At 35.7% G+C, this 16,818-nt stretch overlaps 1 protein-coding gene across 2 annotated transcripts; it reads right to left on the reverse strand.

Annotated features, from left to right (window-relative positions):
* Positions 1-129: 129 nt before the first annotated feature.
* Positions 130-16,295, reverse strand: LOC109151314 (histone-lysine N-methyltransferase ASHH2-like). 2 transcript variants are annotated; one of them, XM_019299270.1, is made up of 19 exons: positions 16,048-16,295; positions 13,448-15,278; positions 13,109-13,304; positions 9,973-10,136; positions 9,804-9,883; positions 8,890-9,021; positions 8,694-8,810; positions 8,051-8,143; positions 7,458-7,535; positions 6,184-6,240; positions 4,793-5,606; positions 4,623-4,678; positions 4,255-4,334; positions 4,064-4,146; positions 3,884-3,963; positions 3,019-3,098; positions 2,142-2,187; positions 804-1,418; positions 130-761 (listed from the first exon to the last, which is right to left on the reverse strand). In XM_019299270.1, the coding sequence occupies exons 2-19, from the start codon at positions 15,156-15,158 to the stop codon at positions 399-401; spliced, it is 4,845 nt and encodes a 1,614-aa protein (XP_019154815.1). In that variant the 5' UTR covers positions 15,159-15,278; positions 16,048-16,295; the 3' UTR covers positions 130-398. The 2 variants fall into 2 exon arrangements, with proteins under 2 accessions (XP_019154815.1, XP_019154814.1); XM_019299269.1 differs by having other exon boundaries at positions 130-1,418.
* Between the last annotated feature and the right edge of the window lie 523 nt (positions 16,296-16,818).

A 16,818-nucleotide genomic window follows, 5' to 3' on the forward strand; every position in this document is an offset into this window, starting at 1 on the left:
ATCAGAGCATGTTAAATAAGAAGTAAAAAAAATAAAATAAAAAGTAGATGTGTAGTATTACTCCATAGATTCATTCTCTTGCAGGGCGTAGAGAGTTGAAAGAAAATGGTAATCCAGAGACAACTGGTGTAACTGAATCAATTTTGACATTTTTCATTTCAATTTCCAATCAATAAATCTTTACCTCTTTGAGGTCTGAAGTCTGAACATGAATTTGTCTGCACAAGGATAACCACAGTAACTATTGGTCCTACATCTACAAATGAATCAAATCTAGAGAAAGGAGGAAATTTTCATTTTTGGCTACTTGTGTCGCAAAAAAATTGTTAAAAGTACATAGGACCACTAGATAATAATAATTTGCTGAGCCTCCATAGATTTCCTATAGAAAATCAAGGCTAATTTTGAGAAAATGTTGGCCCTGTCCCTGAACCCTCCTCCCTCACCATGCCAACATCCTCTGGGCCATGAGAACTCCTAAAATCAGTTGCCACACTTCCTACTCCTACATTGCACATCACGTTTTTCGGATTGTTTCCTGCATATCCCCAACCATTTCTCATTCGGAGCCACGGAGGAGGTGGTTTTGAGCCACTCCACTTTTGCTGCCTAAAGTATCTCCTTCCCAAGTTAAAAGAGCCATTAGGTCGCTGATGACTCTGTTCTCCCGTTGCAACCTCAGGTGGCAGGTTTGCTCCAGATGTTCTTCCAGTGGGGTTTTGTGTGTGACACGGATACTCTTGAAAACAGTTTTGTGAAGGCTGATTCAGCTTCTGGTTATTAGTAGTAGTAGAAGCAGAAGCCATTGGATCAATCTTATGACACTGAGGAGGAGGCGTTTGAGCAGGTTGATGTGAGAGCTGAGGACTAGGAAGAGGAGGAACGTTGTCCATTCTGCCACGGGAGCATGTAGGCAATGGAGGGAAGGGCTGGAAGGGTATGCCTGGAGCAACAGCCCAGACTTCTGAGGTTCCAATTTGTGGTGTTCCAAATTGCTGCACCACGTTAAACGGGATTCCAAATGAGACTGGCAAATGTGAAATGAACGTCTGCTGGCAATGTCCCGTAACTGGCTTTGAGGTGCAAAGTTCTTTGGGATTATTTATGGGGGCTGAAAAGCCAGGAGGAAATTCATATCCAGGAGGAGGGGCGTCATCTTTGTCCTGTTCGCAATCATCTTTTGGTTCAGCCTCTTGATCCCATCGACTTTTACGTTTACGAGTCTTTGTCCCATTAGATACCCCAAGACCAGAGCATGATACAGTTGAGCCATCTACTGCACAAGCATCTGCTGTGTTGGATCCAACTGTCGAATGGGAGTGAAACGCTGTCCTCCCATCATCCTTGTCCATGAAGCAACCTTTTCTGAGAGCTCTGGGTATCCACCTATCTCTAAAGCTTCTTGCAATTTGATGAACCTGGCAAACAAAAATACTTCTTGTCAACTACTGACACTCCCCACATAAATTCAGTCCAAATAATAGGAAATAGGAAATAGCTAAAAGATTAAAGCAGGCAATGATATTATTTGATATGGACACAATTTGATAGCTATGAAAGCACGGTTAGATATCATCCACGATTCCAAGGCACATCAATTCTGGAGTTGTTCATATTGAAATATACAAACCCTACCACTAACCTAAGTTTAGCCCATTATGTGGCCCAGGATGATAAAGCATGTATGAATACAAGCCAAGGCCTTCAATCCCTTGATTTCAACAGTTTACATCAGGAATTGCTACCCTAGAATCGGTTAAAGGGGAAGGAGCCAAAGAGAATGACTCAGCTTTGGATCTTTATATTAGAAGACTTATAGCGTGTAACAATACAATACCATACCATATATTATTTTCTAATCTATGACTAATTTCCTACTTCATGGTATTACATCCAACAGGAATGTCGACCCCACCAAATAATCTAGCTCCATATATTTAACAGTTTCTTTGTATAATTCAAGCACACTTTCATCCTACATAGAGTGCCATACTTCAGTGCACAGAAATAAGAATAAATCCTTTTATCTCAATAATAACCATAGATGTATATGTTGCTGAATGCACCACAAGAATACAATGAAATTCATTCTATAATCCAGTAGAAACAAAACATAGCAAATTGCTCAAAAGGATTATTACCTGTTTGTCTATGTGCTCTGTCAATGTTAAAATTGAGTCTCTGAAGCTGTAAAAAAATATTAGAGTTTCAGAAACACTGCTTACCTTTGAAATAGAAGTGTAAAACTATATTGCAGAGATGATTAAAAACTGAGAAATGCATTCGCCACAGAGATAAGCAAAGGAGTATCAATTTCCAGAGAATTTGATCAACATAGTGTATTCAGATATAAGTGAGGTAAAAAACTACATCAATAAAATTAACCATACAATGATGAGGAAGAAACAAGTGTAGGAAAAAAAGTCTCCTCACCAGATATCCAAACTTCTACTTCCTAGATTGAAGTAATAAATTCAGTGAATGGGAAGGTAACTATGTGCTTAACTGCTTATGTATGTTCACCAAATACCAGGAGAAGACTATTTCATTTATAGATTCTTATATTGAATAAGAACCCATTTGAGAATGAGAAATGCAACCATTCATGTTTCCAAGTTTTTCTTCTTGACTTCTTGTACATGGATATAAAAACCATGTGAGAAATTAGATAACATAAGTATGAAATCACAATAAAAAAGAACCCACAGACGCGAGAGGTGTGCACATTCAATCATTAAAATGATAACTGGAGAATAGTTAGATCCAATTCAGTTCAAGCAATAGAAACAAATTAATGAATATCATATGAATTTCTTCCAATAAATAGTATGGAAAGCTTCGCACTGATTAGGTTGCAGAATATACGTATTCACAATCAAAAGTTTACTGGCAACTGCAAAGTATTTTACACAAATATCATGCCCATATGTGGTATCTAAAAATATTAGAAAGAAACAGAGTATCGGACTAGGAAAACAGCATCATTTGAAGAAAAGGAAAATGCAATAAATCACCAACCTCTCCACTCCAGGTCGAGAGGGTCCCCCATTAATGTGTTCAAATGCAAGGATCTCTCTCATTGCCAGATATTCCAGTACCTGAACAACAGAAACCCCATTGTGATTTTGCCTAATTAAAACATTTATCCAATATACAAAATAAAGAATCAGATTTTGTGCAAATCAGTAAAATGTTAAAAGTATGTCAACATCTACAAAAGCATATTACAATACAGCACATACCACACTTTCCCCAGAACTTCAGAATGACAATATTGTAGTTAATTTCTAATCAGCATTCAGAAGTTCCAGGAGAAGAGTGGATATTACTCTGAAAGTGCATGGTACATTTGAATTGAAAGGAATGCCCATTAATTTTAAAAAATTTATATGTATCACGGAGATTTAACTTAGAACATTTAACTTTCAGTACCTTATAAAATGAAATGAATGTTCATCTAATGGAACAATAGGAGCAGTAGCATTATCACCTTGTGATGGAAGAAAATGAAATAAATGGAAAGCATACAGAAATATAAAGAAATGACAGTTGGATGAGGCAACCTTTCAACTTTTGACACAATCTTATCTGAAATAAACTAATGAATACCAAGAGTTGTTGCCTTTTTTTATTGTTACATGATGCCTTATTAATGACAACTAGTGATAACATATACATACACGTATTAGGCTGCCAACAAAGGCCATGTTGGATGAGATAATCTTTTAAGCAACCTCATCTGAAATATGTTAGTTTATACCAAGGCTTGTTGCCTTCAAGTAACAGCTAGTGATGACATTTTTAAGATTTTAGGAATAAGATTCCCAGATGGTGAGAAAAGGCGGAACTGTACAAGTTATATACTACTTCTAGTTTAGATCACCTTAAGCAGCTTTCTGAGGATTGGAATCTTATTGAATTCCCTTCTGTATCTTTTCATTATATTGTGCAACATCTGCAAACCTAGCAACCATCAACCAAAAGTTAGGTTATACTTCTCAACTACAAAATACCTTATATGATGAAATAACTGTTGGACACAACAAAATCCCAAAAATAATACCATTCTTATTGATAATATCGACCAAAACTGTCCGTGATTTTGTCTTCAAGAGTGCATCAAGGATCATAGAGAGCTCTCGGTTGCTGGAAATTATGGGTAACATCAATCACTTAATGTAAAAGATAATATATACAACTCCAAATGTTGTAGCTTCATAGCAGGAAAGATTAAAATGTTTAGCCTTTTCGTACCTCTGAATTGTTTCACTATTGCCACTACCCCCTGACGCAGCAGTCAATAGGAGAAGCTTCAGGTAGCACCTTGATGCATCCTGTTTAAAGTATTCAATAAATAATTAATTAATCTTAGAAACGGTTAAATTGGCACACCTAGTGACAGTAATATTCAACCATCATTTCAGATCAGTAAACGAAATTGTGTTTTATTTTTTATTTTTGGAAAACTAGATATGGATACAAAGCAAAGAATAAAGAATCAAGGACATGAACGCCCTTCCAATAAATAAATCTCACAAATTACAAATGCAAAATCAATCAGCTAAAATCTACAAAGAATAACAAGTGTGCCATCAATCAACTAAAAACCAAGAACAACTTACTTTGCGTTTACTTATTCCTCCTTCAGGATCTAGTAACTCATTGAGCTTTTCTTCAACTGCGTGATGAAATATAATTGGTTACACCAAGGAGCAAGCATACCTCAATAAAAAACAAATTCACCAAACAGAAAGAAAAAGAAAAGAATTAAAACAAGAAAAATGTCATTTACCTGCTTCAAAACGGGCATTTAACGAGCCTTCTGGAGGTTTCTTGACTTTATGTTCTGGCAATTTTGACCTATTACCTATCTCTAGTGGTGCTTTGGTACTCTTAGATTTAGCCTTCTTCACTGAAGATGAAAGTCGAGAAGCTTTCACAAGAGGACAAGACTTTGTGCCTTCAGCCTTACCTCCTACACAACCAGATTTTGATTTTTTCAATGGCTTGCTAAGAGTTGCAGGTGAAGAAGTCACCTCCAACTCCACAGGAGACACGGAATTTTCTACAACTTTTTCACCCTCTGACCCCTCTTCTTTAGCTCCAGAGAACTGCAATCCTCCTGAACCCTCCAAAGTGACAGAAGTTTCCACTCTCACAGCAGAAGAGGCTGATGAATCCAGCAACTCTCCACTTCTCAAAGTAGTATTCAAGCACTCAATGGCAGCAGCAGATTTGTTGGTCTCAAAACTTTCTGGACAAGTAATATCCCCATTTTTCGTTTTGACGGAGCATGGTGTGTGCACAGAACCATGCCCAACAAGTATGTCATTGTATTCGGAAGCTTCATCCACAGTTCTCATTTCTAGACCACTGAAAGAATTTGCTGATGATTTAATGTAGTTTAATTCATCATGCATGTCTACGTCTTCACATACCACAACAGGCTCGGGATATTCATCATCCGAATCATCCTGAACAATTACTTCAGCATTTAGGGTATCACCACCTATGTAACCCCGACACTGAGGAGAACCGCACACACATCTTTTGGCAGCAGCACCAAAGACCCGTACATAATTATAATCAAACGTCACCTCTTCACCCTGATTAGAAAAGTCCAAACCATAAGCACTTAATATTATAAGCATTTAGAAAAACAATGTTCTTGTGCTCTATTCTTTTTTCTTTTTCTTTTTTTTCTCCTTTTGTTTTTTATAAAGGGCTACTGAGTTAAAAGGAGAAAAAAAAAAAAAAAAAAAAAAAAAAAAAATCTAGAACTGAAAAATGTATGTATAGCCAGTCTTATCCTTCTCATACATTGCAAGAATACTTCAGACCACATATGGAGAAACCATAGATCCTTCTATTAATGTGAACTATGTTCTTACGAGAGTTCATTATTCATCAGAAATCAGCATAGAAACTGAAAAAAATCCAAGAAGCCTTCTTTTAAGGCCTAAAGAACTCAGGTTTACAATGTCTTGTATGGTGAATGATTATGAAGTGACCATTACACATGAGTGAAAATTAATCAGCTACAACGAGATATTGTAGACCATGCTATAGATTCATACAAATTAACCAAAAATGAAGTGTCAGTGCTTTAGAAAACCTGTAGTCAACGAAGTGACATCAAATAAAAGTGAATATTAATCAGCTACTAAAAGAAGGCAACTGTACCTTCTTAATGTCCCTTAAAGCAAAAAGTCCAATACAAACTTCTCCATTCACCATCCACTGTTTCAGTAAATAAAAGAAAGGTAAGTTACCAATAGTCACAATACCATATCAAATAATTCTGAGATTAGCAAAAGCATAGTGATTCCTAACATTATCATTGAATTGTTTCTCTCATTGCCTTGATTAATTTATAAGGCTTGATAGATTTTAACTGCTCACATGTATACATCATGTGTTTGAATGGTATGAAAAGATGCACCAAAACTGGAAAGAGAGACTACCATTACAAACTAAATAGTTGGGCATCAATCCTTCCACAAATTGCCTTTTAGTTTCTGTTACATTATCTACCATTTTGTTCAGGCAGTTAACTACTCCTTGGCCCATAAACCATAATTCAACAACAGCAAACCAAGATTGATAATTTTGTGACCTGGCTAGTTTTTCAGCAACAATAACTTTCACTCTGGAATGATTAGGGACAAACATGATGGTAAGTGTACTAACAGAATCTAGAATGGCCGTTGGTGTAGTAGTAGAATCTAGAACATTAATGCTCGACACATAATCTTCATCAAAAGTCATTCTTATTATAAAACCCTCAAACTTCATCACTAGGGCTAGAAGCTGCCAGAAAAGGGATCTGGACAATTTTAACAGTAGTTGCTTCCCTACTGAAGATGTCATCACACAGGCGCATGACAATGAGTGTGGTAGAAGGTGGTGGCACATGCGGGTATTCGGGTGGATGACAGAATTGCCTAGGCTCACCTGGTATCCTAAGATGTTTGGCAGCTTCAATTGTAGGAAATCAGCTCACTGAAGAATTAAAATTGAAAATAACCATGTGGTTGAGATGAACAGCCAAGTACTGTTCATCCATTGTTCTTTTCAGGAAAAAAAAAATTGAAAATAACCAGGCCACAAGAACCTGGTGATACCATGGAGAATTAAAAGAAAGGGAAAAGAAGAGAAGTTATATATTAATGTAATGCATGTGAAATGAGCATAAGCACCTATTTATATACATAAAAATGACCCTTAGTCTCATAGTCTTCGTGAGCTAGGTATAAACATACTAATCATTCGAACATTAGTATTTCACAACTTCTAGTATTCCTTAACTCCTAGAATTTTTCTAGATAGTAGTTCTCAACAGGAAGACCAAAAGAGCAAAGCAACACTTCATTACCCTTTTCAGGTTATATTAAAAGACTGTTACTAGACAAAGTGGAAAATTCTTAACCATGTACTTCATTAAAAAGTTTATGCACCTTCTCAGTACTGCAATTAGGATCACAGCTATGGTTTATGAAACGACCCAAATTCCCTTTGGCACATGCATCAATTACCTGAAATGTGAAGCATGCAGCACATTAGGCAACATTAACAAAATACTGAAGTAAACTAGACAAAAGATAAATATGTATTTACTAAAAGAAATTAGAGATTTAAAATTACATGTCTAAGTGCACCAACAAACTAAACACATTAATATCATCAGTTACTACGTTCCATTTTGTGTCCAGTATGGTCAACAAGGGTTAACTCAAGTTACTTACAATTGAACTGTTTTTATTATTTAATTTAGTATTATTAAATAAAATTTATATATTTAGAAACTACATTAAAAGCTCTACTAAACACAAAAAGTCAAATTTGAAAATTATAAGAGATGTTGAAGAGAACAAGTGAAAAAAGAAATGTCGGTTTGATCATCGAATAAATGGGACAGGTAATATTATTTTTTTCAAGATAGGAAATAATTAACAGGTTATACAATCAAATCATAATATATCTAGAAAAGCTAATGAACGTAGCAACTAGCAAGTTCTGATAGCTGAACACCCATTTCAATCTGCAATACCTCACTACCATTAAGTGTCATGAAGTAGAAATGTCTATGACCCTTCGATGCGTACTCACGTTGCCGCCCCTCATAGGCTTGCATACCAAGCACCTAGAAAGACAGAATTTATGGCACATGAGCAATATCATGTCAGAGGAAAGTAAATACTTATACAGTGCATATGCCCACTGGAAAGTCAAAATTTCAAAATGGTAAAGAAAATTCAGTATACTGGAATGGGACTCCTCATACAGAATTAAGAAAGAAGTTTGACAGATTAAGTTTTCACAAATTCAAATGTTGTTGAACTTGAATATTGGCCCCTAATTATTGAACAAAAAAGGAGGCAACAAGGAAAAATTATACAATGTAGGGTGACAATTTTGATATTCTGGTTTCTTTGGCAAACAAAATAAACCCTCCATTCCCAATTTGACATCTCAGTCATCTTCCCAAAAATTTTTAGGAAAATCTTTTCTTGAAGATGATAAACCTAAAATGTCCCTCAAATGGAAAAAAATGTAAAATGTAAAATAGTAAAAAGGTCAGTAAGATTTAGAAATAAGTATTTACTAAAAGAAATCCATATGCATTAAGTCCATCAATACTTTGCTTAATTGTAACAAAACATCATGCAGATTTGTAGAAAAAGCATGTCTACCTCTCCAACATATTCAATTAGAAACCGTCCTTCAGACACATCTTCAAGCAATTGTAGGCCATATCCCTTCTTACCACATTTAAACCATTTCAATTTAGCATAATTCCGCTTCTGGAACTGCAAGCAGAAACAAACAGGGATTGTGTTGACTTCCTTGAAGATAAGAAGCAAATAATTTCCTTGAAATTTTATGAACCTGTTGATTTGAACAGAGTTCTCCGCATGGACATGTCCCTTGAACACACTCAATATTAAGCATTCGATTCAGGCATCCATCTCCACAGCCCATTTGGCCATCAGAAGGTGGCTTGCAATGGCAAACCATGACCTAGCAGGAATAAAAGAAAACAAAAAACCATTTTAAGAAAATAAATGTGTTCTGTAACCTAAAGTAAGAACCATGAAAATTCCTATTTTGCAGCTAGATCCAATGGTGCACATATTCATTAACCCTCTCACTTAGCTCCATCTCCAACACATTCCCAGCCCAAAAATGGAGAGGTAATGTTTTAGCCAAATGAACTTCTGTAACACTACTAAAATGACCACGTCAACTGTAATGTGTTCTTAGTCATTAATCCTAACAAAAGTACCTGAATGAAAGGAAAAAAAAAAAAAACATATAAAACCCCCACATTCTTAGGTAATACTCTGGGGGTGGGGGTGGGGGGGTTCATTTGCTTTAGCTTATCTCATGTAACCTCAGGAATGTGAGATTCCCACACTTCGTTTTTAGTTCATTTTTGGTAACATTCATTGAATAACATACCCCCACATTCTTAGGTTATGTAAGATTCTTAGGAATGTTACATTACCTCAAAACATCCCTTGAACCAAACACCCCCTAGAAGTAGGCAACATTTACTTTTCGACCAAATCCCAAATTACTAAATAAAAATATAATATTCAAACACACATGGCAACATTTACATGGAGCTATATTTCTTATCTATTCAATCATTCAAAAATATTTATAGTTCAGCATCCATAATACCGTAAATTCCGAAGTAAATGAATAATTGCAGTTCAAAAACATATAAAACCAAAAGGCAGATGTATCACCCCAAGAAAATAATATCAGAAACTATGTAAAGTTGATTAATCATTAACCTCGTCAATGGTCTGAGATTTGTGGGCACGCTGCAGAAACAAGTTCGACTTGATCAATGTCCATGATGAGCTCTGATCAACTGCAGTCCATATAAATAATGAAGTGGAAATCTGCTTAGTCATCGAAATAATGCTCTGAGAAAATACAGTTACCATAATTAACAAATACCTGTAGACTTCTTTCCTGAACAATTATGATTGAGGGAAGCATGAGAAGCATCCTCATCTCCTGAGACATCAGATATTTCAAGCTCAGCATTGATTGCTGAATTTGACTTCTCTTGAGGAATTGAACAATCAGCAAAGTCTTTATCCATGTTATCCTTACAAATCCTTTAACATCAATAGGATAGGGAAATGATAAGAACAAAAAAAAAAAAAAAAAAAAAAAAAAAAAAAAAAAAAAAAAAAAAAAAGGGTGCAGTAATACTCCCCATATGCAGTGTAAATTAAAATTTTCCAGTGCATATTTCATTTTGCTTCAGCACAATGAAAAATTAATATCAGCAGCATTAATTTGGGAGAAAATACATAATGGATAACTATCCTCAACCATGGCACAAAAATCTGATAACTAATGAAGCTATGGTTACAGATATTAAATTAGTTGAGATGGCACACTTCTCATATATTAATGGTCTTCTATATTGCAACTTTGTAAAGGCTTGAACACACTCCATATAAGCTTCAGCAGGTTCTGGTGTATGAACTCAAAAGAAGTTTCTGTTCTGATGATTTCTCAAATTTAATGAATAACCAAAGGCCGACCTTTATCTTTCTTTTTCTTTCTTTCTTTGGGGGCAAGGGGAAAGGGAAAGAAAAGTTCTATTGCCAGCAAACAGGAAGTGTGGGGGCAATAGTGGAAGGAAAAAAATGAAATGAACTAACATTGCAACAAGGGACACTTAACAGTTAACACCAAAAGATCTAGAGAAACTTCAAAAAATACTATTATATAAATATATATTCTTTTTATTGAACCAGCAATTCAAAGTTCTAAGTAAAGTATAAAGTTGAACTTTTGAAATACAAATTTTGCATAACAGATTTTGACAATTAGTTTGTTGGTTTGGTTGCTTGTCAATCTTCTAAGGAAGATTTATAATGTATCTCTTAACGCAAAAACAAGACCAAATAAGACCTTGACGTCATCTCTTTTATAGAAGAATATAAAATAAGGAAAAGAACGTTTAATAATAATAATAATAATAATAATAATAATAATAATAACAAAAATAAAAGATTTAAGAACAATCCAATTAAATTGTTAGAAGATATTTGGTAAAAATGCAACTTTTAGGAATTTTTATTAAGCTTTGGAAATGGAGAGTAAGATAACCTAAATGAATCCAAAGAAAATTACATTAACTCATGTGGCTTTCACGGGTTTGGATACACTTTTCAAAAGGTAACATTCTAAAAAGAAATTAATTTTTATTTTTTTTATTTAGTTATTTAATAAAAAAATTTAAATGGTTCAGAAGATCTAACTCCATACAATAGTGCAAAACAAAAATGAGAATAAACAACCTTACATCCCAATGGATACAGTAAATCTATCTTATATGGAAAACCCCCTAGCAGCCTGTGGGTATTCAAAGGCAGAAAGTATGTCAGCTCTTTGATCAGAGCCTGCCAATTGGTACCATATATCAGGTGAGAACTGGCCAAGATAACATAGTGGATTTTTTATCCAAACCTGCCATGATAATGCAACTAACTCTTTAAACTAACCTGAGAATCAAATTACTTTTGATGGATATATTAGACCCGGCCCAAGGATTTTAAACCCAAGAAACTCAAAATCTGGACCAAGGATGCCGACCCCGGGGTCAGCCTAGAAGGGTCGACCTGAGAAGGAGTTGGGCTGGAGCATGGGGTCAGAGAAATAGCGCCTACCAACAGCCGTTACAACTGTTATGGGCCACTTCGTTCAGGAAACGTCAGGGTCATGCGGCGCATTAATAAATGAGCCATTAAACTTCTTGTATAAATAGTTTGATCCTAGCCTTGTAGGTACTTGTGTATTGTTCAAATACTCACTATTGTACTCTAAAGGAAATTGACCAAATATAACAAGCTCTTTGTCTCATTCCTTTTACATTGAGCATTTTCCTTTTATAATTATCTTGCAGTCAATTTCCTATAACCATAATTTTAATGATGTAACAGATATAAATAGTAAACATATCAAGGTTTGTAGCAGATCAAATATCAAAATGCATTGATATACTTCAGAGGACTTATTGTCCATCACACTGTAATTTGTCTCCCTCTTACCATAAATCTTCTTATACCACCCCCACCCCTCTTCAAAAAAAGGGCATAAGGGTCAAATTGGCCTCCTAAGTCAAACGGATAGTGCAACTAAGCCCCCTAAGTAATTTTTTTTTTTTTTTTAACTTAAACCGGCAAAAAAGTTCAATTGAGTTCTAATGTAACCAGCTTAGAAGGTCAATGCTTATGTGGCTAAAATGTATCATTTTTTATGAATTTTTGTTTTTGTTTTTAATTTTTTTCTTTTTTTATTAATACATCCACCAGCTGTCTCCTTTCACAGACAGCAGTGGCTGTCTTCCAAATCTGGACCTCAAAGATGAGGTCCAGATCTGGAACATCTGAAACGAGGGCTATGGCCGTGGCAGCCACCCTCATTTCAGAGGGAGATGAGGGTCTGAAACGAAGGCGGCCATGGCCGCCACCTTTGTTTCAGACCCTCTATCTCCTCCTCTCAGGGAATCTGATGTGAAGACGGTGGCCATGGTCACCACCAAAGTTTGAGATTATTGAAGTAGATGACAGCCATGGCCATCTTTTTGGGACAGCTGTGGCTGTCGTCAAACAGCCACAGGCCATGGTCGCCACCTTAGTTTCAGATTATTGAAGTAGATGACAGCCACGGCCGTCCTTTTGGGACAGCTGTTGCTGTTGTCGGACAGCCACGGCTGTCTGTGAAAGGAGACAGCCATGAGCTGTATTGAAATAAAAAATAAAAAAATAAAAAAAACAAGACGTGTCAGCCACATTAGCATTAACCTGCTAATCATGTTACATTAGAACTCAATTGAACCTTTTTTGCTAGTTTAGGGGCTGGAGCTTCTTTTTTTTTTTTACTTAGCGGGCTGCTTCTGTTCGACTTAAGGGGCAGTTTGACCCTTTTTTCCTAAAAAAACAAAGGTCAAAACTAAATTTCTGAACATGTGAAAGGAAAAGCTGAAGCCCTATTTAACCAAATGAGCTTCAAAGAGAAATACCATTAAACAATCAGTTGAAATTACTTAGTATAGAGATGCGAAGTTACATACCATTTGCAGTTTGTTTCTTCAATTTGATCAGCAAGTACAGCTGGTATGCGCCTCCATTTCTGGCAATCATCACACTGCACCCAAGCATTCCTTAGTGACATAGATTCTGTGTGACCTTCAGTTTGATTTGATGTCCCTAAACATGAGATTTTGATACCAGAGCCAATTTGTCCAAGCTGAGATGATGTTTGGTTTTCTACAACATTAATTCACGATAAATTACATCTTCATGACGGCAGGAAAAAATATATTACTTAAGTGCCTCTACTGAAGAAATGTGGGGAGAGGGTTAGGAGAAGTCACTGAGAGCAGCATATCATCAAGCCTGGAAGTTTTTACCTGGTTCTGGATCATTTCCCAATTCAGTAAGACCCTGAACACCATGAGGCTTATTCTTTACTTCACACTTGCCAGATTTTTTACCCTTGTTAACCTTTGTTTTAGATGAATTTGCTCTACTTGATGAATTGACGATTTCTGACTGGTTCTTTCCTACCCACTTGGACTTTCCCCTTTTTGAAGGTTTGAGCTTCTCAGTAGAAGAAAGTGATTTCTCAGGCATCTGCAAATCTGGTGAATGAGTATCAAGGCTAGAACAAAGATTTACCACCACACTATGTTCAAGCATGGGAGAAGCAGAGGACCCTCCAAAGTCATCCACTTTAGATAAAGGTTCTGGTTCCCCAGGACACAACTCAGTGCTAGATACACTCCCAGATGCATTTTTGGATGTGGTTAAAATATAAGTATCAGCCCGATCAGAATAAGAGCCATCACCAATGAATTCTCCCAGCGTGAATTGCCCCAATGGTTGTTCATTGTTAATAATTTCTGAACTAGGGAAAGTAGCTTTTACACTGCAATCAGCTGTCTTGACAAGCCTATCTTTTTTCTTTCCTTTTATATGGCAATTCTCTACTATACCAAAACTTGCAAAATCTTCAGAAGCACCACTTGCTTGGGTTGACATTAAGCCATGCAAGTTGTCTAGACCTTTTAAACTGATATGAGCATCAGGAATAAGATTGATAACTTCTGAATCAGGGGAAGTTCCAGGATTTGAGCACCTGTCATCAACTGGTGTTCCCAATTTACCAACCTCTGCGAGTGTAGGTGACTCATTATGACTCTCCAAATATTTTTCAGTTGGACTTTCATCAACGTTCTTGCCAGCTGGGCCCATGTTTGTAACAGAAGCGTCAGACGATGTAAAAGAACTATCCAAGCTTGCATTGATCCCATTTAACCCTGTTATTTTATTCATCTCATCTTCAAACTGATCACAAATGCTTTCTGGAACTCTTACTGGTTCTTTACTGGTGGATGAATATGTTCCATTGCCATTTTCAATAAGTGGAAGAACATCCATAAGAGAACGTTGACCAAATTTAACTTTCAAGCAAATGCGATTCTTTGCCATTGACGTTTGTAAGTTTTGCACTGCCTGATTATTATCGTGCTTTTCACTTTTCTGACCCCGTTTTGCTCTTCTTGATTTCCTTTGATCACTTTTAACTACCTCAGCCCCTTCACCATGTTCAGAAGTTTGTATATCATTCCCCAATGATGTCCAAACTGATGATCGAGTTGGCTTTCTAGAACTAGTTCTTTTCCGGCGTATGATGTTCAAATTATTAATATCCAGTGTTCCTCTTTTAGCTGCTGTTCTCCCAGCATTTCTTATAGATGGGTTGACTTGATTCTGGAGCAGTAAGCTTTTGCGCGCACTCCTCCTTGGTGGATCCATGCATACAATGTCAGGACATTTTCTTTCTGATGCATCATCAGCTTTAGGGATGCCACTTCTTTTTTCATGCTTCTGTTCAGACAGCTCAGCTGTATTTACATCATCAAAGGCAGTAACAAGAACGTCAGTTCCTGAAACATTAGGTGTAACCATGCTCTCAGACAACTTGTCATCTATCTCACTAAATGGTTCAGATGATTGAACAGAGGCTGATAATTTTACAATTGCACTATTAGGATCCATAGATGATGAAGTTTCCTTGAAATAACAAACATTTTCACCTACTGATATCTGAGAAATCATATCAGTATTCTTAAAAGTATGAACAGCTGTTCAAAGATGTAGAAACCTAAGGAATGATCCAACTCTTTACTCCCACTAACATAGGGCATAGAGCAACCTTCAAAATTTTCCAACAGCAATCTGTGAAGAGAAACGGTTATCTGTATCTCGATTACAAGAAGTATATACAACATTCCACATAATAGGTCATGCACAGTTTAATAATGTTTAAATAAACCAAAAGAATAATAAGCCTACAGGCAATTAGGAGGATTTTACAAATTGTGCTTAAAACAAAAGAACTGGTAACCATGAAAATCCACATTCATAGCAACCTCAGAGAAAACCAAAACATGTTTTATATGTTAAGACTCCAGGATAATTTATTATTCACTTTTCCAACTTCACAAGAGCTCAACAATATCATAAAGGCTACAAATTTACTTCAAAAAAAAAAAAAAGAAACTACTGTAGACATAACAAAGTTTCAATCACTTGGCCCATGAAATACCAACCCACTCCACCTCTCTCAGATTAAACCCTTCAAAAACATTACTGCATAACTACTTGGGCAGCTATCCATATAAGCACTAAGATGAAAGAGAAAGGAGCAAAATCCCAAAGGCCAATTAAATTAAGGTTACTAATTTATTATTTTCAGATAAATGTAGTTGTAAATAAGTCCCAAAAATGAGTCAGAAGAACATCAAAACCCTAGCGACGACTCGGCTTGCTGATCTTAACATCATAAAAAAATTAAAAAATTAAAAATAAAAAACCCTAAAACCACTCCTCAAACACCAATGTCGATAGATATGTACACATGTAAACTATATCTGAACAAGTCTATAATCACATTCACACAAATAAAAAACTAAAAAAAAAAAAAAATGATACCTACAGATCATACCTGTTGAAAGAGAAGAACGCGTAGAAAAAAATCAACGGTGAATAATTTCGAGACTTTGTATAAAAGAAAACGAAATTTCCGAAATCTCTTGGGATATAGAGATGTATGTATGTATCTGTCTGTAGAGAGAGAATTGGAAGGGAGAGAGCGCGGGTGTCAATCGCTGGGCGGTATCAGCAAACGGATTTTAGAGAGGGGAAAAGACAGAAGAAAGGAGCTCCGACCGATTTTGATTGGAGCGTTTTATGCAACTCATATTGTACTCCAATATAATATATGTTGTAACAAATTAAAAGTACAATATAATTTATGTTGCAACAAGAATAATCAACTATATCAATAATCTTGTCATTGAATGATATAGATCGATATCTTGAATCTTGTATATAAGATAAAGTTTAACCTATTTTCTTCAAAATAATAATAAAAGAATATGTTAAACATAATTTTTTTTTTTAGAAATCAAACTTAATTCATTAAACTATGATGAAGACAACTTACAAGGAAACAGGAGGGTGATCAAACCACTCCCCACAACCTGACATAGAAAAGACCTCAGTGTTAATGTATGGGCGACACAAAAATCATTTTTCGAGTATTACAAAATATCAAAATTGGTTATCAATTATCAAATTAGGTTATTTGACTATTCATTTAAAATAAATTTAAAAAATTAAAAAAAAAAAACATCTATTAAGTTGTTTAATTTGTGCAAAAGCACTTGAACTAGAGGGTATCTTTAGAAATTTAGTGCATTCATGTTTTATCCTT

The sequence above is a fragment of the Ipomoea nil genome, unplaced genomic scaffold, assembly GCF_001879475.1.
Source record: "Ipomoea nil cultivar Tokyo-kokei standard unplaced genomic scaffold, Asagao_1.1 scaffold2283, whole genome shotgun sequence".
In the NCBI taxonomy this organism is placed as follows: Eukaryota; Viridiplantae; Streptophyta; class Magnoliopsida; order Solanales; family Convolvulaceae; genus Ipomoea; species Ipomoea nil.